The 20206-nt window shown below is 50.6% G+C and overlaps 8 protein-coding genes across 8 annotated transcripts; 3 read left to right on the forward strand and 5 right to left on the reverse strand.

The window, feature by feature from the left end:
- Positions 1-185: 185 nt before the first annotated feature.
- Positions 186-1439, reverse strand: N7443_009946 (oxidoreductase, short-chain dehydrogenase/reductase family; the record flags this gene model as incomplete). The annotated part of the gene is made up of 7 exons (XM_056890002.1): positions 186-223; positions 287-441; positions 495-638; positions 694-858; positions 911-1111; positions 1168-1287; positions 1345-1439. The coding sequence occupies 7 exons, from the start codon at positions 1437-1439 to the stop codon at positions 186-188; spliced, it is 918 nt and encodes a 305-aa protein (XP_056736493.1).
- Positions 1440-1831: 392 nt separating this feature from the next.
- Positions 1832-3346, reverse strand: N7443_009947 (uncharacterized protein; the record flags this gene model as incomplete). Its single annotated transcript, XM_056890003.1, has 1 exon — positions 1832-3346. One exon carries the CDS (start codon positions 3344-3346, stop codon positions 1832-1834), a length of 1515 nt encoding a protein of 504 aa, XP_056736494.1.
- Positions 3347-3736: 390 nt separating this feature from the next.
- On the reverse strand, positions 3737-7241 carry N7443_009948 (uncharacterized protein; the record flags this gene model as incomplete). Its single annotated transcript, XM_056890004.1, has 2 exons — positions 3737-7153; positions 7209-7241. 2 exons carry the CDS (start codon positions 7239-7241, stop codon positions 3737-3739), a joined length of 3450 nt encoding a protein of 1149 aa, XP_056736495.1.
- A 590-nt stretch (positions 7242-7831) lies between these two features.
- On the forward strand, positions 7832-10660 carry N7443_009949 (DNA ligase (ATP) CDC9; the record flags this gene model as incomplete). The annotated part of the gene is made up of 4 exons (XM_056890005.1): positions 7832-7869; positions 8008-9775; positions 9833-10063; positions 10115-10660. The coding sequence occupies 4 exons, from the start codon at positions 7832-7834 to the stop codon at positions 10658-10660; spliced, it is 2583 nt and encodes an 860-aa protein (XP_056736496.1).
- A 449-nt stretch (positions 10661-11109) lies between these two features.
- On the forward strand, positions 11110-13761 carry dppV (dipeptidyl peptidase DppV; the record flags this gene model as incomplete). The annotated part of the gene is made up of 8 exons (XM_056890006.1): positions 11110-11273; positions 11324-11375; positions 11434-11672; positions 11726-12749; positions 12796-13018; positions 13070-13302; positions 13351-13562; positions 13620-13761. 8 exons carry the CDS (start codon positions 11110-11112, stop codon positions 13759-13761), a joined length of 2289 nt encoding a protein of 762 aa, XP_056736497.1.
- Positions 13762-14075: 314 nt separating this feature from the next.
- N7443_009951 (uncharacterized protein) lies at positions 14076-14981 on the forward strand (the record flags this gene model as incomplete). The annotated part of the gene is made up of 1 exon (XM_056890007.1): positions 14076-14981. One exon carries the CDS (start codon positions 14076-14078, stop codon positions 14979-14981), a length of 906 nt encoding a protein of 301 aa, XP_056736498.1.
- A 328-nt stretch (positions 14982-15309) lies between these two features.
- N7443_009952 (uncharacterized protein) lies at positions 15310-17227 on the reverse strand (the record flags this gene model as incomplete). Its single annotated transcript, XM_056890008.1, has 5 exons — positions 15310-15685; positions 15732-16103; positions 16515-16607; positions 16660-16914; positions 16965-17227. The coding sequence occupies 5 exons, from the start codon at positions 17225-17227 to the stop codon at positions 15310-15312; spliced, it is 1359 nt and encodes a 452-aa protein (XP_056736499.1).
- A 277-nt stretch (positions 17228-17504) lies between these two features.
- Positions 17505-20109, reverse strand: vtc4 (putative vacuolar transporter chaperone (Vtc4); the record flags this gene model as incomplete). The annotated part of the gene is made up of 4 exons (XM_056890009.1): positions 17505-17893; positions 17947-19489; positions 19553-20015; positions 20105-20109. 4 exons carry the CDS (start codon positions 20107-20109, stop codon positions 17505-17507), a joined length of 2400 nt encoding a protein of 799 aa, XP_056736500.1.
- Positions 20110-20206: the final 97 nt, after the last annotated feature.

A 20206-nucleotide genomic window follows, 5' to 3' on the forward strand; every position in this document is an offset into this window, starting at 1 on the left:
AATTACAACACGGCACCATACGACCAACAGAAATGATGAGCATGCAAATGACTGGATTTCAATGCATTCAATTTGAACGGACTGCGGGCTTATTATAAATGCCCTCAACGAGACTCGTTGCAATACCTAAATACAAAACACTCTCTTTCAAACAATGATTCGTTTTCAGAAGGAGTATAGAACACTTAGTCTCCTAGCGGGTAGCAGTGCATGATCTGCCCATCTATTATCCATGTTCATTAGCATCACCGTAGCGAGGGTTTTAAGTCAGAGATGCAACACTTACAGTAGAACGAGGCATCGTTGCTTGCCAAGAAAACAAAACTTGTAGCGACTTCACTAGCTTGACCAGGACGACCGAGGCCTTTTTGTGCGCCTAAGTTTTCCATTCCCTTTTCATCGCGAGTATCGGCCTGAATTGGGGTGTAGATCACACCGGGACTGTTCTCAGATTAGCATAAATTCGACAGAAGAGTGAAAGAGGAGTGACGCACGCAACAGCGTTAACACGGATACCCTTCGGCATGAGTTGTTGCGCCAGTGATCGCGTAAAGCCAACAATAGCTCCCTTCGTGGCGGCGTAGTCGACCATACCAGCCGTTCCGCGGAATGCAACAACGGATGTATTATTGATGATCCTGTCATTAATTAGTCATCGGGTCGCGAAATCACAAATGGGATCGTAGAACATACGAGTCACCCTTGGACAAGTGCGGAAGAGCGTATTTCGTGATGGCAATCATCTGCAGAATATTTGACTGGAAGACATCTTCGACTTTCTCCAAGTCGATCTGGGCAAAGTCTTTGCAGGAAAACTGCTTCGAGGCGTTGTTGACGAGCACATTGAGGCCTCCGTGTCTGTTAAAAGGTTAACAATCTGATAGATGTACAAATGAGTGGTAACACATACTGCTTGACGTGTTCATCGACTGCGTGTCGACAGAAATCATATTTCCTGAGATCTCCAGGAATAAGAAGACATTTCTGGTTTTCCGCTTCAACCATCTTTTTTGTATCCTCCGCGTCGCTTTGCTCTTGTGGCAGATAGACAATCGAAATATCAGCGCCTTCTCGCGCCATTAGGACTGCGACTGATCGGCCAATTCCCGAGCTAACGATTGTGTTAATAACACAGGCATAAAGTTGTTGTACATATATCAGACATACTCGCCACCAGTGATAAGGACTTTTTTTCCTTTGAGCTTATTCGCACCAACATATTCGACCAGTCCTTCGCTTCCGTCGAGCTTGGTGACTTCGCTGGCCGGTGCCATCTTCTGTTCCAATCTGTGGGCGAATATTGGTCAATATAGATCCTGAATCGGGAAAATAATGTGGTCTTACCCAGGCTTTTGCTGCTGGCTCTGGCTCGCCTGAGGCGGCTGGAAAGTGGCACCCTTTTGAATATTGCTCGACATGTTGCAAAGGCTTCGTAACATTCAATGGGGATAGATGTGTTTCAAATGCGATCGCTTCGTGAGAGAGTCGGCAATGGAAAAAGGTCTGTCGCACAGTGTCGTTTTTTACATATGACTTCAGAAAGAGGGCCAAGAGCGATTGTGGCTCTTACCGTCATCCCTGCGTCAATCATTAGTTTGGCAGCTGGAAACATGTGTTGGTTAAGATGTTCGCAAAATCATGTTTTCGATCGCGTGGTACCTGATACTAGGTCATGTCATGACATCATAGTTGAACCTTTCCTTCTACCTATATTTCAAGATCGCACGTCTAGAGCTGTAATAAGGTAATAACTGGTGAGAAAGAACTGATGGCTTATAATGTAGTGATGCTATTGCTAGTCACAGTAAAAGTATTTTGATGAAGTCGTTCATCAGAAGTAGGCAGGCACCCAGTTACCATTCACCGAGCAACACTTCTGCAGAACATGCGATGGATCCAAACATGTAAAACCACCACCAAGGCAATCCATACAAATGTCAAAGTCATCGTTATGACAAATTGCGCAATGAAAATGGTTATCGTACTGAGAAAGTGCAAATTGGCATTGATCACATCTGGCGTCCACATCTAAATGACGTGCCTTGTCGGACACATCCTGTACAGCAACAAGGTCAATGTCGGCATAATACGGACAGGCAAGCCATTCCCAAACGGCCCGGAGATTATTTTCTCCTACTTGATGGTCATTGGCAAAGGATAGGGGGCTCCGACCGGCGCAGGTCTCTTTCTTTCTTGCCAAACTTCCCTTGGCGAGCAGTATTCGAACTATTTGTTCATGGCCGTATAAGGTGGCTAGGAAAAGGGGCGTTCGACCACATTTGTCAGGTATGTCTATGTACTTTTTCCTAGCGTCTGCATCCACTTCTAGCAGAGCTAGCGCAGTACTAGCATGACCGAATCGAGCAGCGAGTGCAAGCGGGGTGCAACCATCCACATCTTTACTAGCTGGGTCGGCGCCACGTTCTAATAAAGGCTTGATCGCATCTGCAAAGCCAAGAGAAGCGGCAACCGCTAGTGGCGTTCTCCCATTACTCAGACCTCGCCTGTTGATCTCGACATTGTGTTGTAAAAGAAGGGTGATGGTCTCCGTCGGACCTCGATTAAAGCATGCAAAGTGCAGAGGAGTGTGGCCGCGCCAGTCTGGGACATCAGAAGCAGCGCCTTTGTCAAGTAAAAGCGCCACAGACTTTGGTTGTCCCCGCAATGCTGCCCAGTGAAGGATGGTTCCTCCCTCTTCCGTGGTGGCCTCAATATCAGCACCAGCCTCTAGGAGTGTTTTCATGACATCTATCTTTCCATACCGCGCTGCCCATGCTAATGATGAGCCACGCCCGTGGATATGAGTCTCTGTGGATGTACCTCTCTCAAGGAAGAAAGATACTACATTGGCTTGGCCCTCAATGACTGCGTTTGCATAGGCAGTCTCATCATCATGGTCCACTGCCTCGATATCTGCCCCAGCCTCCAGAAGGTCCTTAATGATCTCCACATGGCCCTGTGCAGCGGCGCGGTGTATCGGTCTGCAGAAACCACATTGATGTTTCTCATTGGGGTTGAAGTCATGCCAGAGCAGCGTTTGTACAACATCTCGGTGACCACAATATGCTGCAGCCAGAATCGCCATACTCGTGTCATTGTCAGGACAGAGCCCGGCGTTCAGCAGCTTCTGGATGGTCCACACTTGACCATGTCGTGCAGCCCATTCTAATGCGCCGACTGAGGGTGCCGTCACCTTTACGGTGCCCCGGTAAAGACGAAAGTCGAAGTTAACTCTAAAATAGCGACATGTCTGAACCAGTGCATTCCTGGAGCCCTCGTCGCTCTTAGGATCAAGGGCGTCCCATATCTCCAGGAGAATATCGTGCGGAAGATTGAGGAGCTGCATAACCTACCCAAGGCAGGGTTTCTCAGATGAAGTAGCAGATGCAGAGGTGACTAGATATCTAGAAATGATAAGGAAATTTTAAGCTCGACCGTATAGGACAGCGTTCATTTAAGAAAGTCGGGCCGTGGTTGCCTCGAGGTGGTTGTCATCACGCCAAGACGCTAGTGGCTATGCAACGAGGCTGACACTTTTCCTCAACGCGGTGCCCGATCCCGGTCTGAGTCAGAATAAAACTGTCCATAGTATGGCTGTGAAGCGGCGTATAGGAAGACCCTCTTATTCGTCAATTACGGGCTAAGAAAGCAGGCATATTGATAGAAACAATGATGTCTGGAGAGCGGTGTAAACATGAGACTGGATATATACTCTTTCAATACACTTCATTATGGACTAGAATGCGACATTGGCGAAATGGATTGACTCTCCAAATACTTCCGCAGTCATACGCCCAGGAACATGTCTTTTTGACTGTTCTGAGGCTTTCATCTTCTCGCGTGCGAAAATGAACCAAGTGAGATCCTCGTTCCATGCCTCCATGGCCCGGATCGCATCTTCGGCTGGTTCGAGAACACTTCTTTGGGCCTCATCCAGGGTCGAAGAATCAGTAGTGCGCCTTGAAGCGCGGAAGTAAAAGTCCGGCCCGACAAGGAGAGTGATCCATGAGCCCAGCATCTCACAAATCTGATCGCCTACCTCTAGGGGTAGTCGAACAGTTGAAAGTACAGTCAAGAAGAGAGAGATGAGAGCGCGCCACAGAGTGTGGTGAGGCGTGAAAGCCCTGGAACCTGGCGTGATTGGTGAAAGGGTGAGAGAGGAGGATAGTGCCATGCTCAAATCGGTATCCAGGTCAGAAGACGCCTTCTTTTGTTGATGCTGCCGAGTGCGTCGCGCGTTGGCTGCTTCTGCATCTTGTCTCACCTTACTCCAGACACGTCGGTAGAGACGTTCCCAGCGGGGGAACTCGGTCTCGATACGCGAAGCCATGAAGTCACCCGCACCCTTGCACATAGCCTCAATAGCCTGGCAAGCGGTGATCATAACAAAAGTCTCTTCCTGGAAGATATGTATATCGGGTTGGTTGGAGCCACTCTCAAGCTCAGTGGAGGGTCGGGCTATCAAAGATCTGGATGAGGATGTTTCATTCCCAAGCGATGAGGGAAAAATAATTCTCGAGGCCACGGTAGACCACAAGTCATTTATCAGTGGGAGGAAGCTGTTCTCGTTCTGCGAGAGTGCTGGCAACACCTCATCAAGAATAGAGAGCAAGGAGCGCCGGAGGTACGGGGATGGCGAGGTGAGGTGAGAAGGAATAGATTTGACGATGTGTACAAGTAGGGAGTGGGTCTTGCTCAGAGGCTTCTCACTATCCTCTGGCTCTTTCGGCGGAGGAAGTGGCTCGTCTGATTCGGCCAAGTTGAGCATCTCCTCGATAGTCTCCGGTTCTTTAGGTGCCTTGTCGTATGTCTCAGACCAAGGCTTCTTTGGGTGAGCCAAATTCCTGTCGGCTTCCATATCTTCTTCGACCGTTCTATCATGCTTTGACTTGCGGTCTGCAATATCTGTAGCGATGGTAGCAATTGAAAGATGCTGGTACTGTGGTTTCCGGCCCTCACGTGTGCCGTTCTCTCGACCGCTATCGATTGTCAACAGCGATGGCTTCTTGGCTCCCTCCTCAACAATAGCTGCAAGTGTTCTGAACATGATTTCGACGAGCTTTGGGTACCCATGATACAAGTCCAAAATACCAAATATAGAGTCAACGAGATCATCAAGGTATGGGATCAGCCGTGCGCCACACAGCTTGACCATCATGAACAGAACTTGTGGAGGATATGGAGATACATCGAAAGTGTTCAGCTTGAGGGCCACTGAGTTCACCAAGTAATCCACATTATCGATAATCATGGAGCTGGTGTCCGGATAATTGCAAGATGAGGTGAGAATGTTCAAACACGTCATAGCATGTCGTTGGAGGCTGGAGTTGTTTGACGCAAGCAGTTGCAGCGTCGGGTAGAGGGCATCCATGAGCTCAGGTCTGAAAGCTTCTCCAAGCTGCTGGGCTTGAAGTGCCACCGCCTCCAATGCAAGTGCTGACGTCCGCCAGTCACCGGAGCCATCAGCGGGAACGTCGTTCAGGATCGTCAAAGAAACGTAGTACAGTTCTTCGATCATACCGCTGCGTTTGGATCTCGAAAGTGGCAGTTCCACAACGTCATCGGCGATGAAGTCATCGAAGCCAGCACCGACCTGAGATTGGGCACGAAGAGAAGACAATGCTAGCCAGAAGGGCGCAATAACAGAGCCATCTGATGTGGCATGGAGACGGTTGACAACCAATCGAGTAATTTCGTTACCCGACTCCGAAAAGTTAAGCCTTTTAATCATTGATTGCAGGTCTTTCAAAGTTTGCTGCTGGCTTCGATGCTCCAGTAAGATAGGTGGGAATGTTATCGAGTCAGAAGCGTAGCGAAGCACATCCCAGCTTAAATCACCTAGCTTTGTAGAATCCAGTGGTTGTAAGGCACTGGTGCTAGACTTAACAACTGCACTGACACTATCGCAGAGGCCAGATGCTAGGCTGCCCGTAAGAAGATCGGATTGAGATTGAACTTGAGTGAGGACTTGGAAAACAGTGGAGATCTGGCGGATGCCCCACTGCTTAGCAGTCTCATCGGTGCTTTGCATGATCCGAGGAAAGGATGTTAGCCACGTATGAAGGGACTCTTTGAGAGACTCCAACACGACTGGATATGTAGTGGAAAGATGGAGGACAGTGTTATAAGCCATATTTGAGGCTTCTTCTTCCTTGTCAGAGAGAACAACAATGGTTTCTACCATCATAGAAATAGCATCATTGAGGGTAGTTGGGCATTCCTCAACCACCATCACGCAAAGCTCGAGTAGAGCTGATTGAACTTCTATCCGTTGGTGGCGCCGAATCTGAATGACGTTCGCCAATGCCAACTTGACTTGCGTACAAGTTGCTTTTAACCAGGGGGCGTCGAGTGAGTTATCCGTTTTGGCCTCGATCGAGGCAGGCTTCTCAATGGGGTTACTGGCGACACGGTCACTAATGACGGTGCGGAGAAGGTAAGTCAATAGCTGTAAGGATGTCTGTAATAGCTTGTATGACCGACGACTTTGTGTTGTAGGCCTCACTATTTTAGTCAATGCAGACACAGTGCGAGGCATGATACTTGCTAGGACGACACGATCGGTAATCCGAACATACAGAGCTTGCATCGCCTTCGCAGCCGATAGGCAAAGCTCGTCGGAACGTTCGTCAGCGATGCCCTCCAGCAGAATATAGACAGTCTGGTCGACGACAGTAGCTGTGCCGATCTCGTGAAAGATGGTTTTCTCCGCCACGGGGCCCTCTAACACGTCGAAGATTGCATGAAGACAATCAAAGCCTGCAATCGCAAGCTCCTCTGACACCTTCGGGGTAGGCAAATCTTTCTCTTCGGCCTTGCCTGGTGACCCTCCGACGATCAGTGTCAGCAATATGATCAATTGTTTGCCCAACGCGGGCGACAATCGTTGTCGCCATCCTTCAGCGACCAATATTCGTAATGAGTGCACCGCTAGCTCAAGACAGCGCGCCGGTAGCCTTTGTGTCTCGTTGAAGATGTGCGAAAGAGGAAAGAAGGCATATTCGGCAAGCTTCTCATCGAGAAGCTTTTTCCCCGCCAAATCCTCCAGGACATTATGAACGGGTTCGAGGGCTCGGATAACTTCGGCCGATGAAGCTTGGTTGCCGCGGAATCGTAGACCTATTGAGCTGAGCTCCACACACGGTGTGCGCAGCTGTATTGCTTGTCAGTAAAAGGGCATTCTATAGTCCGCGTGGAGAGTGACACACCCGCTTAAAGGATTCCTGCTGCTGGTTGTCCATTACGGTCAATGTAAATTATCGAGCGCAGCAAAGACTGTGTATTCGGCCACGTACAGAGCCTGGTTCTGGACTAGGATCAAACGCAATATAGTCCTTCCATGTTGGTACGACTTGGGAGCTCGTCGTGACGGAATCCTCGTCTCGACCAACAGCAGTCCACCGCCTTGAATTCTGCATGTTATATCGGGCGGTGGGTGTTGCTTTATCGGGCAAGATAGATTGCACGTGACTGTCGCGTCACGTCGCGTGGATCTTGGAGCCTCAGTTTCTCGAAGGTTGCCTGGTGTCGAGGGTGTTCTGCCTGATCGCATTGTGGTCTGCCAACTATTTAATCCAGTATAATCTGCCTGGATTTCATCCGCGGTAATTTAAACATTGTGCCTATGCGTGCCTTGCGGATTGCAGTTACGCCTCCATCTCTCTCGCGCTCTCGACCCGTCTGCATCGGAGCGGAACATTCAAGTACCTCATATCTTTGCTGGGCCGCAGATACATCCCCACGATTCCTTCGGCACTCCACCCTTGCAAGACCAGGAAATAAACACATTTTTGACACAGGACTAACGGCATTGCGCTGGAGTTCTCGATCAATGGCAGACGATAAGAGCAGGAAGCAGGCTACACTGGGGTATGTGCGCGATTCTCAGATGACGTTAGGGTGCGTCCATCTTTTTTTAATATGGCGGCACCTGTCGGCCTCGATGTTCTCCGAATTGGTTGCAATGACTATTGTACAGCTTGCTAACACCCTTCATTCGCACTGTAGGAGATTCTTCGGTTCCAATTCCGATAACAACCAAGCCCCCAAGAAGCAAACTACATTATCATTCGGCGGAAGTAGGCAAAGAGCCAGCAGCGGTCCTGAGGCCGCATCTGTCGATGCCCCAGTCAAAATCGAACCGGAGGAGGTGATTGACGAAAATGGAACTGAGCCATCCAAAGGGTTAAAACGCGAGAAGGTCGAAGAGACAGAGGAAAGCGATGACTCCGATGTCCAGCCAGTATCCAAGCGTCGGCGTAAAGCCACACAGGATGCATCGTCTCCCGCCCCGAAGAAACGATCGACGTCACCCAAGAAGTCCGCCTCTCCTAAGGTCAAGAAGACCAAATCACCTTCGCCCAAACCTGTCGTAAATAAAGCGCTCGAGGAGGAGCATACATCAGACAAGGATGAAGAGGAAGCACAGTCTGCCAGTGAGGAGGAGGAGGAGGTGAAGCCCGAGGCTAAGAAGAAAACCATTGCAAAGGTGCAGGCGACCTTGAAAGCTACCGGTCAGGACCCATATCCTGACTGGAAAGCCGGGGACCCCGTTCCTTATGCCGCGCTCTGTACCACTTTCTCTAAGATCGAAATGACCTCCAAGCGTCTGGAAATCCTGGCGCACTCCTCCCTCTTCCTCCAGCAGGTCCTGCGCCTGACCCCCAAAGATCTTCTCCCTACTGTTCAGCTCATGATCAACAAATTGGCTGCCGATTATGCGGGCATTGAACTCGGTATCGGAGAGTCGTTAATAATGAAGGCTATTGGAGAGTGTACTGGTCGCAGTCTGGCTGTCATCAAGACTGACCAGCACGAGATTGGTGATCTGGGACTGGTCGCTGCTAAAAGTCGATCCAACCAACCCACCATGTTCAAGCCCAAGGCCTTGACTGTTCGAGGAGTGCACGAAGGCCTGCTAGGCATTGCTAAGGTTCAAGGCCACGGGTCCCAGGACAAGAAAATCTCCGGCATCAAGAAGCTTTTGTCTGCTGCCGACGCTGCGACTGCTGGCAAGGGCAGCAAGGGCGTGGATATCACGAAAGACAAGGGTGGTCCCAGTGAGGCCAAGTTCATCGTCCGCTTCTTGGAGGGCAAATTGAGATTAGGACTTGCAGAGAAGACTGTGCTTGTCGCCCTTGCACAAGCAATTGTCCGCCACGAAGCTAAGGCCGCGGGCGAGAAAGACCTGTCTCTCGAGAAAGTGGCTGAAGGCGAAGCCATTCTCAAGCAGGTCTACAGCGAGCTGCCTTCGTACGAGGTTATCGTTCCGGCTATGCTGGAACACGGCCTGTTCAACTTACAAACCGTATGCAAGCTGCAGCCGGGTATTCCTCTGAAGCCCATGCTTGCAAACCCTACGAAGTCTATCACCGAGGTTCTTGACCGCTTCGAAGGAAAGGAGTTCACCTGCGAATACAAGTACGATGGAGAGCGAGCTCAGATTCACTTTGTGGCGCCAGATGCTATTCACAAGTATCCTGAGTCCACCATCACCCTGCAAAAGGATGCCAAGGGACACGCCGCGATCTTCTCTCGAAACTCTGAGGATCTCTCCAAGAAGTATCCAGATATTCTCGCCAAGCTTGGCAGTTGGGTGAAGCCCGGCGTGAAAAGCTTTGTCCTGGACTGTGAGACTGTCGCTTGGGATACTGTCACCAAGAAGGTGTTGCCATTCCAGCAGCTGATGACCCGTAAGCGGAAGGATGTGAAGGCGGATGAAGTCACGGTCAAGGTTTGCGTCTTTGCATTTGACCTACTATTCTTCAACGACGAGGTAAGCTACCAGCTGCTACGAAATGTCTAATTTCCTTCGTTGCTAATTGATTTGCAGCCATGCGTCAAGAAGTCCCTTCGGGAGCGTCGGCAAATTCTGCATGATTCATTCCAAGCGAACGAGGGCGAGTTCCAGTTTGCGCAATTTGGTGACACCAACGTCCTCGATGAGATTCAGAATCTGCTGGAGGAGAGTGTCAAGGCATCATGCGAGGGCCTCATGGTGAAGATGCTTGACACCCATGAAAGTGGCTACGAACCAAGCAAGCGCAGTCGCAATTGGCTAAAGGTATGAAAGATTTCTAAAGCATGGTTCTTAATATACTCATCCTTTTCTCAGGTCAAGAAAGATTATCTCGCGGGCGTCGGAGACTCACTTGATCTAGTCGTTCTCGGTGCTTACTATGGTCGCGGAAAGCGCACATCAGTGTATGGCGCTTTCTTGCTGGCTGCCTACAACCCGAACAACGACAAGTACGAAACCATCTGCAACATCGGCACCGGTTTCTCAGAAGCAGCGCTTGAAGAGTTCCACCAAGCTCTGAGCCCCCTGGTCATCGACCGGCCAAAACCATTTTACACTCACTCGAGTGTACCCAAAGATCAGCCCGATGTGTGGTTTGAGCCGCAGCTTGTGTGGGAGGTCAAAACCGCCGATCTGACATTGAGCCCGCGGTACAAGGCTGCCTCAGATGATTTCGAAGGGACTACAGGAGGCGGAAAGGGTGTTTCTCTCCGATTCCCTCGGTTCATCAAATCGCGTGATGACAAGAAGCCCGAGCAAGCAACTACAACCCGTGCCGTTGCGGAAATGTACCGCAAGCAAGAGGCGGTCACAAAGGAATCATCCGGTAAGAAGGGCGTTGATGATGATTTCGAGTATTAATTTATCCGAACTTCGCGCAAAGGGTGCTATTGAACGTTCTGTTCCTGGGTTTATTATGATTATCGTGCATCACATCATCCACGAGCTACCTAGTATACACCATCAATGATATAGTGTCCATCATCCTTTTCTCATGCTGCCTTGTAATCCATGACACCTTAGGACACATTCATTGCATCTTCATCATTTCCCCGCCCCAAACACCCCCAAGGGACATCTCCGCTCCCAGATACCGGCTATCACCGGGAGATAAGGAGGCGCGAGGCTTGGCGCTTATGGCGCTGTAACCCAAGAAGCTAGCGACTTCTTTGTTTCCTCAAGACGAGTTAGCGCAGTCCAAAGGCTGTATAGCGCTGCAGACATGGCCTGCCCAGCAACTCCGCTCCCTGCTTATCACTCTTGGCGTAGAGGAATGTAACATTTCCCCCCTTGGGGAAGCTGCCACCCCGATGTCCCCGCAAAAGCGTATAAATACATTCCGCGTGCGAGTCAATCTGGTGCTTTGCACGATTATCTTCTGCAACGCATGTGCATATCTCTTTGTGAACATGCGCGCATTCCAATTGCTGGCTATCGGATCGGCGGTGCTTCCTGCTGTCGCCTTGGCGCCCAAGTTGGTTATGATCGTCTGATCGTCTGTGTATCGTGTTAACTCTGTCTTAGGCAATTAATTTCGGCTCCAAGACGTAGCACTGCTGTGCCAAACCCGTCTGGAGTAAGTTTTCTTTGATAGAATTGCCAAAGTAGTTAAGCGCGGCGCTGAGGAAGTATAGGAAGTCGCGTTGTTCTCAACCGGGCAGTATTCGTTCGAAAGCCATGAATCAAGCACAACCTGGAACTTGATCGATCTCAAGAGCGGCAAGATCTCCGAGCTCACCGATGACAGCAATGTGTCTGAGATCATCTGGTTGGGATCGAGTAATTCGGAATTGCTGTACATCAACAGCACCAACGCTGACATCCCTGGAGGCGTTGAACTGTGGATTTCTGACACTGCCGACTTCAATAACTTGTACGCACAATTCCAGATCGCCAAGTCTAAGTCATCTCTCTAACATCTTTCAGCCGATATAAAGCAGCGTCCTTGTCGGCTTCCCTCTCAGGTTTGAAGACTGCTACCACCAAAACCGGTGATATCAATTTCCTCGTCTATGGACAGTCCTACGGTAATGGAACTGCATATAACGACAAACTAGCAGTGAAGCCCTTGAGCACCGCCCGCATTTATGATAGCATATACCCGCGCCATTGGGATACATGGCTCACGACGACATTTAACGCTGTCTTCTCAGGGACCCTCGAGCTGAAGAAATCTGGACAGTGGGCTACATCACGCTATGTTTCCCGTGGCGCTTTGAAGAACCTTGTTTCTACAGTGAAGAACCTCGAATCACCGTATCCACCCTACGGAGACTCCACCGATTATGATATTTCACCAGATGGAAAATGGGTCGCTTTCAAGAGCAAGGCGCCCGAGTTGCCAAGGGCGAACAATACCGCGTCGTATATTTACTTCGTTCCGCATGATGGCTCTAAGAACCCCGAGGCAATCAATGGCCCCGATAGCCCAGGCACTCCAGAGGGTGTCAAGGGAGACTCCAGCGGGCCTGTATTCTCACCGGATAGTGAGCAACTCGCATACTTCCAGATGACAGACATCGCCTACGAATCGGATCGCCGCACTCTCTACGTCTACACGATTGACTCAAAGGAGACTATTCCGGCTTTGGCGAAGAATTGGGATCGCTCGCCCAGCGCAGCCAAATGGACCACCGATGGTAAAGGCCTCATTCTCAACACCGAGGACCGAGCTCGCAATCGACTGTTTATCTTGCCTTCGGATGCGGGTGATGATTTCGTCCCTCGCAACTTTACTGATAGTGGCTCCGTGAGCTCATACTATAACCTTCCTAATGGTGAGATTCTGGTTTCCGGCTCGGCAATGTGGACTAGCCGGATCATATACACTGCGACGCCGGAGAAGGGTGTTACCAATGTGGTCTTCTCGGCAAATGAGGTTGATCCTGCTCTCAACGGCATGAGCTCTGCGGACGTAGATGAGTTCTACTACGAAGGGAACTGGACTGAAGTATGCTCTATCTATCGTTCTAGGTGTGCATTGCTAACTATGCTAGATCCATTCTTGGATTATCTATCCTCAAAATTTCGACACGTCCAAGACCTACCCTCTCTTGTTCTATATTCACGGTGGCCCTCAAGGTTCGTGGGCCGATTCCTGGAGTACTCGCTGGAACTACAAGGTTTGGGCCGACCAGGGATACGTGGTGGTTGCTCCGAACCCAACTGGCAGTACTGGGTTTGGTGATAAGCTTACCGATATGATCACGAATAACTGGGGTACGTCTAGGAATATGATCTTAGTCCAATTCAAAATCTCACACTGAATAGGAAGCTATCCATACGATGACTTGGTGAAGTGCTGGGAATATGTGCGTGACAACTTCGACTTCATCGACACGGACAACGGTGTTGCAGCTGGAGCAAGCTATGGCGGCTTCATGATCAACTGGATTCAGGGCAACCCACTGGGCCGCAAGTTCAAAGCCCTGGTCAGCCACGATGGAACATTCGTTGCCGATGCCAAGATATCGACAGAAGAGTTGTGGTTCATCGAACACGATGTATGTACCCCGCTTCGTACCTCTTGGGTCGTTCGCTAACATCTCCAGTTCAATGGCACCTTCTGGGGTGACCGAGACAACTATCGCCGCTGGGACCCATCAGCTCCTGAACACATCCTTCAAATGGATACGCCGCAGCTGATCATCCACAGTGATCTAGACTTCCGGCTGCCCATCTCAGAAGGACTTAGTCTGTTCAATGTCTTGCAGATGCGCGGTGTACCAAGCAGACTGCTCAATTTCCCAGATGAGAACCATTGGTGAGTCTGTGACTGTTAGGCATCAAGCTCTCCGTCATAAAACTAACTTCTGTTTAGGGTCACAAATCAGGAGAACAGTTTGGTTTGGCATCAGCAGGTTTTGGGCTGGATCAACAAGTATTCTGGCATTGGGGCTAGTAATTCCAATGCTGTGAGTCTGGATGAGACGATTGTTCCTGTGGTTGACTACAACCCATAAGTGTCACGGCTTTATTATTGGGTTGGCAGATGTGTGCTATGCTTAGTACATACTCTCACAATGAACATTCGACTGTCTTTCTTCGATGGATATCACTATGTCTCACAAACCACCTCATTTCCTGCAGTGAGGATCATTCTCTCGGTTGCCTGTGAATTATTTGCTCTCTGCTCCATGACTGAGAGTGGCCATAAATATCTTCCTAACTTCCATCTCTCACTCTTCATCCTTCTCCTCTTTCATAGCTCTACTCCTCCATCCACCCAGCGTATTCCATCAGGTTCACTTTACCACCTTGTCCTTGTTGCTTCAAAATGCCTTCCCCATCCAAGCCCACCATCTCCAAGTCAGGAACTCGAAAGAAGATTGTGCCTCACGTACCCAACTCCTCTCTTCCCAAGACTGCCGCTCCCACGACCTCAAATACCGTAAAGAAGGATGACCTTTCCAATACAATTCCAATAAAAGAGAATTCCCCTTCTACTCCATCTCGTGCTCCCTCCACTGCTCCTCAATCCTCTGCTCCTCGGTCTACCATCGGTACGTATTCTATTCCAAATTCACTTTCACTATTCTTCTTTGAAGATGCAAGCACTCAAGCAAGCCCTCTAGATACAGTCCAGCTCCAGCTCCAAGAAGCTGACAGTAAGGGACCCCCTATCTCCTCCCCCGCGATATGGAGTGAGGATGCTAGAGAGGACTATGACTCCGAGCTAGACCCAGGCGAAGACGAAGAGATGGAGGCATTCGAACACCATCTCGTGGCCCACCGAAGCACCTCTGAAAGCGGTCTTGCCGAAACAGTTCGCCATGTCAATGCCTTCCTTGATTCAACCAAGGATAAACACAGCATTGAAATCCCTACCGTCCGCCTTCGCGACCATTCCAACTTTCATGAATGGAAAATTGCGGTCGAGCTTCGACTTCGAATGCACCAGGTCTGGTTCCTCTTTAGAGGTCTTGACGACGGTGATAAAATCACCCCGGTCCCAAACGATCACAAGCTTTCCCTCTGGTACGAGCGTATGGTCGACGTTGCATCCGCAATCATTTATTCGAGTGTCTCTTCCGACATTCGGAAGCAGCCTTGTTTCCTGGGATCTATGTGTCGGCGAGATTTGGAAGATATGATGATTCACCTTATCTGTCACTATGCTCAGGATCCTGATGATGTGTCGGATTCAGATTCTGATGATATTTCAGGTTCGGATCTCGATTAGAGATAACATCAGCTCAGACGGTGCGTAGGGCTACCATGCTTGTCGTGCATCACGAGGACAATTCTTCATCTCTTATGTTGTGGTTTCAGGGTGCCATCATTTATTGTTTTCTTATTACGGGATGGAGACGCTGCGGTTATTGATATCATTATCTGAATGAGGTTCCTTGAATTACATGCTTCGCTCATAGACTGGATCACCACGTAGATGGCATTGTCTAATCTCCTCGTCGAAACATTATCTGCAAGTATTTGTATCATACCACTATCCTAATCTTCAAGAGCTCACCCATCCTCTCAAGATTGAAGATGAGAAAGACCGCTCAGAATCACAGCTGAGGATTAACCACTTGCTGAGAACTACCCCCGGCCTCAGTCCTAGCCTGAACCAGATAATCTCTCAACCAAGTCAACAGAACCTGCTTCAGATGCTGAAGCGTAACAAAAGTAGGTTCATGGCGGTCCAGTCGCTGCTCCAGGGCTGTAACCTTTTCTTGGAGAGACTTGTTCACATTCTGCTCGGCGATGGTCTGACCACGCAGGAACTCGTTCAGGCATCTTTCAACCTCAAATTGCGAGCGAAGAGCTTCATTCCTCTGCTTCTCAATGCCAAAGTCGAGGCGAAGCTGGGAGAGCTCGGCGCGGAGTTTCACGGTTTCGACTTCTGCGCGGGGTGTTACTTCGACTTGCGACGGGGACGTGGCTCTGGTCTTGTTAGTTTGGTATGGTCACTTGGGTTTGAGTTACATACTGCGTTGGGGTCAGTTTGATGAATCTGGCAGGCTTGTTTCGAACTGAAGACGGAGACTGAGGCTGAGGTTTCTCCTGTTTGATTGGGGTAGGCTTGACCGGGGATGACTTCCTGGGGGACGACTGGTTGCTTTGACTCAATACGGAGCTGCCAGACGGGGTGTCGAACGAGGATGTGCGAAGGCGTTTGGGGCTTGGGCGTTCATCCGCGGTCTCGTAGTTTACTGGACGGGGCATTCCTGTGCTTGCGTCGGGTGTGAACGAAGGGTTTTGAAGTTCCACATCAGGCTGGGTTGAGGATGGTGCTTCGAAGCCGGTAGAGTCGAAACGCTTATGGTTTTTGTTATGGGGACCGGGGGTATTGGTGCGTGGACTGCGACGCGGACTCATGATGAATGGCATGGAAGAGGAGTGGGGAAGATGGGAGATGGATATGGATATGGAGGTGAATATTGGAGATGGGTTGGGATTCTTCGAACACGGGGAGTCTTTCGTTTGAGATGATTGTAAACAGAGTGAAGGATGCAGTTGTTACTGAATGTTATGAATGTCGGGTGCGAGCTTATTGCGTGGGCTCCAAAGCTGCGAGACACTGCTCTATTTCACTTGGTCAAGGCTTCAACCTGTGGTGATGGCCCTTCAGGAAGACCTTTTACTCCTCCTACATCCAATCAGAACCATAGCTTCAAGCACAAGAGTATCGTGCATATTGCAATCGTATGAACTATCATTCTTACGTATCCCATTTAGATTCTAAGTGACCACCACTTAAGCATCGTCGTACCCCATCAGATTATCAGTCAGCACCACTTCCTCATCCTCACAAGACCGAATAGCACATTCCATGCAAACATCTTCCCGATGCGGAACCTCCAACCTGTCAGCACACTTGTAGTATCTAGATCACGGTGTCCCCCACCTGTTCAAACCGAGTCAAACGGGCCTCCGTACGCTCCGACAAGAGTTGAGCCTCAAGGGCCTTGATCTGAGTCTTATCGATGACACTTTCGTAAGCCTCGAGAAGTGTTGCCATTGCAGCGACTACCTCCTTGAGCGAAGCGATCTCACTTTCCAATTCTTGATTGGTAGCTCGGTCTGCGCGGGACTCATGCAGGAGTCTGGTTACGAGACTGCGGAGGGCGTTGAAATCGGCTTGGCTGACGGTCTCAACTCGGGAGGTGTGTCTGAGGAAGGTCAGTGGTGTTTGTAGGGGTAAATTTGGGGTGAGACTTACTGAGGGATATTGTTGGCGGAAAGGCTTGGAGCCATGCGTTTACGTGAGGGTTGGTCTTCGTCGTCTGAGGAGAGGAGAATGGTAGAGCGTTTATTGAATTGAGCGGTCATGTATCGGGAGATGGGGTCGGGGAATTTCTTCGTCGAGGGTGTTTTTGTTTCCTTCTTGGTTGAAGTCGCGTACTGATGGGTAATAGCATCACGAGCGTTGAGGGCAGCCTCTCGCCGGATGAGCCCCTGAGACTCTCTCTCCGGGGCAGTCATGCTGGTAGAGGATGGTGGGAAGAAGGAAGGGTGGGAAGAAGGGAGAAGAAAGAAGGAAGGAGGAAGAAGGAAGGAGAAGAATATTGACAAGGTCGAAAGTGAAGGCAAAGTAAATAAAGGTTTTTGGGACTCGAGACGAGTTGATGCAAATGATCAAATATATTCACTGACGCTCTAAGAATGTACACTTTCCAAACGCCTTGCTACCAAGCCCATGCACCTTACGTACAAAGTGCCCAAAGGCCATCATATATCAAAAATGTGCAAATCGAAAATCCTACAGCTCATCGCCATGACGGCCGGGCTTCTGGTCACCAGCCATGAAGCCACCAGCACGAACACGCAGAGCAAAGTTGACCAACACGACGGCAACGAGACCCACGCTAACGACTGTGGGTCCCCACTTTTCATAGTACACGCGCTTCACATCGCGGCGCTTGCGGATCTTGTCCACGCGCCAGATGTACAGGAAGAGGCTGTAAATGAGAGCACCGGCGGCGAGGACAGTGAAGGCCCAGGACGATGCGAGGGAGATGCTGTCGACGCCAAAGTTGAGAAGAGTGGCAGCAATACCGCCGAGGATGATGGAAAATTCGAGCCAGGAAAGGAAGGTTCGCTCGGCGGCGAAGTAGACCTTGGGCTCGACACGGACAGGGACGAAGATACCTGGGATGTGTTAGTGGATGTATTGGAGGCTCTAAGACGAAAAGAGCACTTACGCTTTCCTGGAGGAGCCTGGAACCGCTGGAGAGAACGCTGAGTTCCCTGGAGCACAGCGATTCCACGCTGTTCGGCGGGAGGGAGGGAGGTGGGTGTAGGGCGGGGAACAATAGCAAGGAGACCCCGAGCCAATGTCTTGCCAGTTTTGCACACATAGTGCTTGATGAGCTGCTCGGCATAGTAGGCCCCGCCGACGCGACGAGCCTCCTCGAGCTCGTTGGTATCGACAGTCTCGTCGTCGGAATCGTAGAGCGGGTAGTCTTCATCACCGGCGACAGGCTGCGCGGCGATGCGCTCCTCAATATCCAGTTCGTTGCCGTTTGTCTCCGTGAACAGACCACCATCGTTACCATACTCTGTGTAATAGCCGTTCTGGGGACCATTTTCAGACTCAGGGGAGTCGTCATCATCCGAGTCCTCCTCATTCGCGGAAACAGAAGTACTAGCGAGAGGACGATGGATACCGTAGCGGCGATTGGCAGGCTTACGGATGTCAGTGTCCATCTGGGGGTACCAGAATGGAAGAAGGTTGATGCGGCTGGGGAAGAGGGTGGCAGTGCCGTGGATGAATTTACTGAACTTGGGCACGGCTTCGACAAGGTGACTGGCAGTCAAGTCACGGATCCACTGAGGCGGCTCCTGGCCGGCCTGAGTCTGCAGCTTGACTTCCAGCACAGCGTAGGGGAATCGATCAATGTCTTCTGGGGGCAGTTGGGAGAAGGGGAAGTCGACACCGATGTCCATCCGGCGCCAGCTATTGCCAGCGCGGCGGCGACCGTCCAGATTGTCCTCGCGAATCATGGTCAACTCAGTATCGAGGGAAATACGCACACGGGCGTCACCGGGAAGCTGGAAGGCGGTTCGGTGGTAGAATGTGCGGGTAACGGGCACGAGGCGACGGGTGATGACGCGGTACTGAATCTCGCGGGCCAGCTGCTCCAGGTCGTCAATCTCCGCCTGGCTCTTCTTGCCCTCTTTGCGGGCCTTCTCGAAGATTTGTTCGACTGTCATGCTGCCGTTGAGATATGCATTGACGTTCTTCTCCTTCAGCGAAAAGCGAGCCTTGACGGACTTCTCGCCAGTCCAGTCTTCGCGGTGAGTCTTGCGCTCCACGAAGATCTGGTCACTCTCCATACCACCGTACCAGCGGAGACGGATAGCCTCTGCGCCCTCGGTCTTCTTCAGACGGCCCTGGTACAGCTCCCACGTATCGGTGTTATCGTAGTAAATGGAGGAGATGGCGGTATCCTTCTCTTCGAACTCCTTACTGGCGTTGAAAACCAGCACGGGCAAATGCTTCAGAATGACCAACTTCAACTCGGTAATGTTGTCGCGGTGGACCCAGTACTTGGTAGTCTGACGGACGAAGTTCTGCTGGGTACCACCGGCGGACGAGTCACCCATGACAGGGTTACCCTTGGTGCGGACCAGGTCATACAGCTTAGAGAGCTTAATCACGAAGGCATCGTAGTTATCCTTGAAGAAAGGCTTGGCGTTCAGACGGGCGGCGAAAACAGGCCTCAAGTACCAGTTTGTCTCTTTCTGTTCGGGAATTAGCTTTCTGGACAGCTCGAAGACCATGCCTGAGATCAATCAAGAACTTACGTCATGCTTCTTAATAATCTTCTGGAAGCCCGTGTAGTTTAATTGAGTGAACTTGGCGAGATCGTGTACATCCGCAATAATATCACTGAGGACCTGCTCGAGGAGCATGAAGTCTTCGTCGGTAGGCGGGGGCTGGGCTGCACGGCCGCTCTGACGGCGCGAGCCGGTGGAATCATCGAGACGCGAGACCACATCATTCACCTCGAACTCGCTCATCTTAATGCGCTCGACAATCTCCTCGCTCTTGCGCTTCTGGAAAAGGAAGACCTTCTCCAGCTCGCTCTCGAGCAGAGTGACAAAGTGCTTCTCGTCGTCCTCGGACCATTCGAGGCGATCGGGCTTCGCATTGTTGGGGGAAGGTGCGGTGACGAAGTCGGTCTTAAGAGCCTTCTTCAGCTCATCGTAGGCAATGTAATGAGGGTGATACTCCCTGATCATGGAGGATCGGAGGTGCTCGCCGAACCTGTGGCTAGGTCAGCATGCGGGGAACAGAGAACATTCTTGGGGACGAAAAAAAGGTCGCGAGTTCACATCGGAATGCAGGGTACTCACCTCATGATGGGCAGAGAGACTCGAGGAGTGTGTGAAAAACTCGAGAAAGTGATTCAATTGTGTATGAGGGAGAGAGAGAGAGAGAGAGGATCGAGGATCGAG

The sequence above is a fragment of the Penicillium atrosanguineum genome (assembly GCF_028827265.1).
Source record: "Penicillium atrosanguineum strain IBT 20685 chromosome Unknown utg000008l_segment0_segment0, whole genome shotgun sequence".
In the NCBI taxonomy this organism is placed as follows: domain Eukaryota; kingdom Fungi; phylum Ascomycota; class Eurotiomycetes; order Eurotiales; family Aspergillaceae; genus Penicillium; species Penicillium atrosanguineum.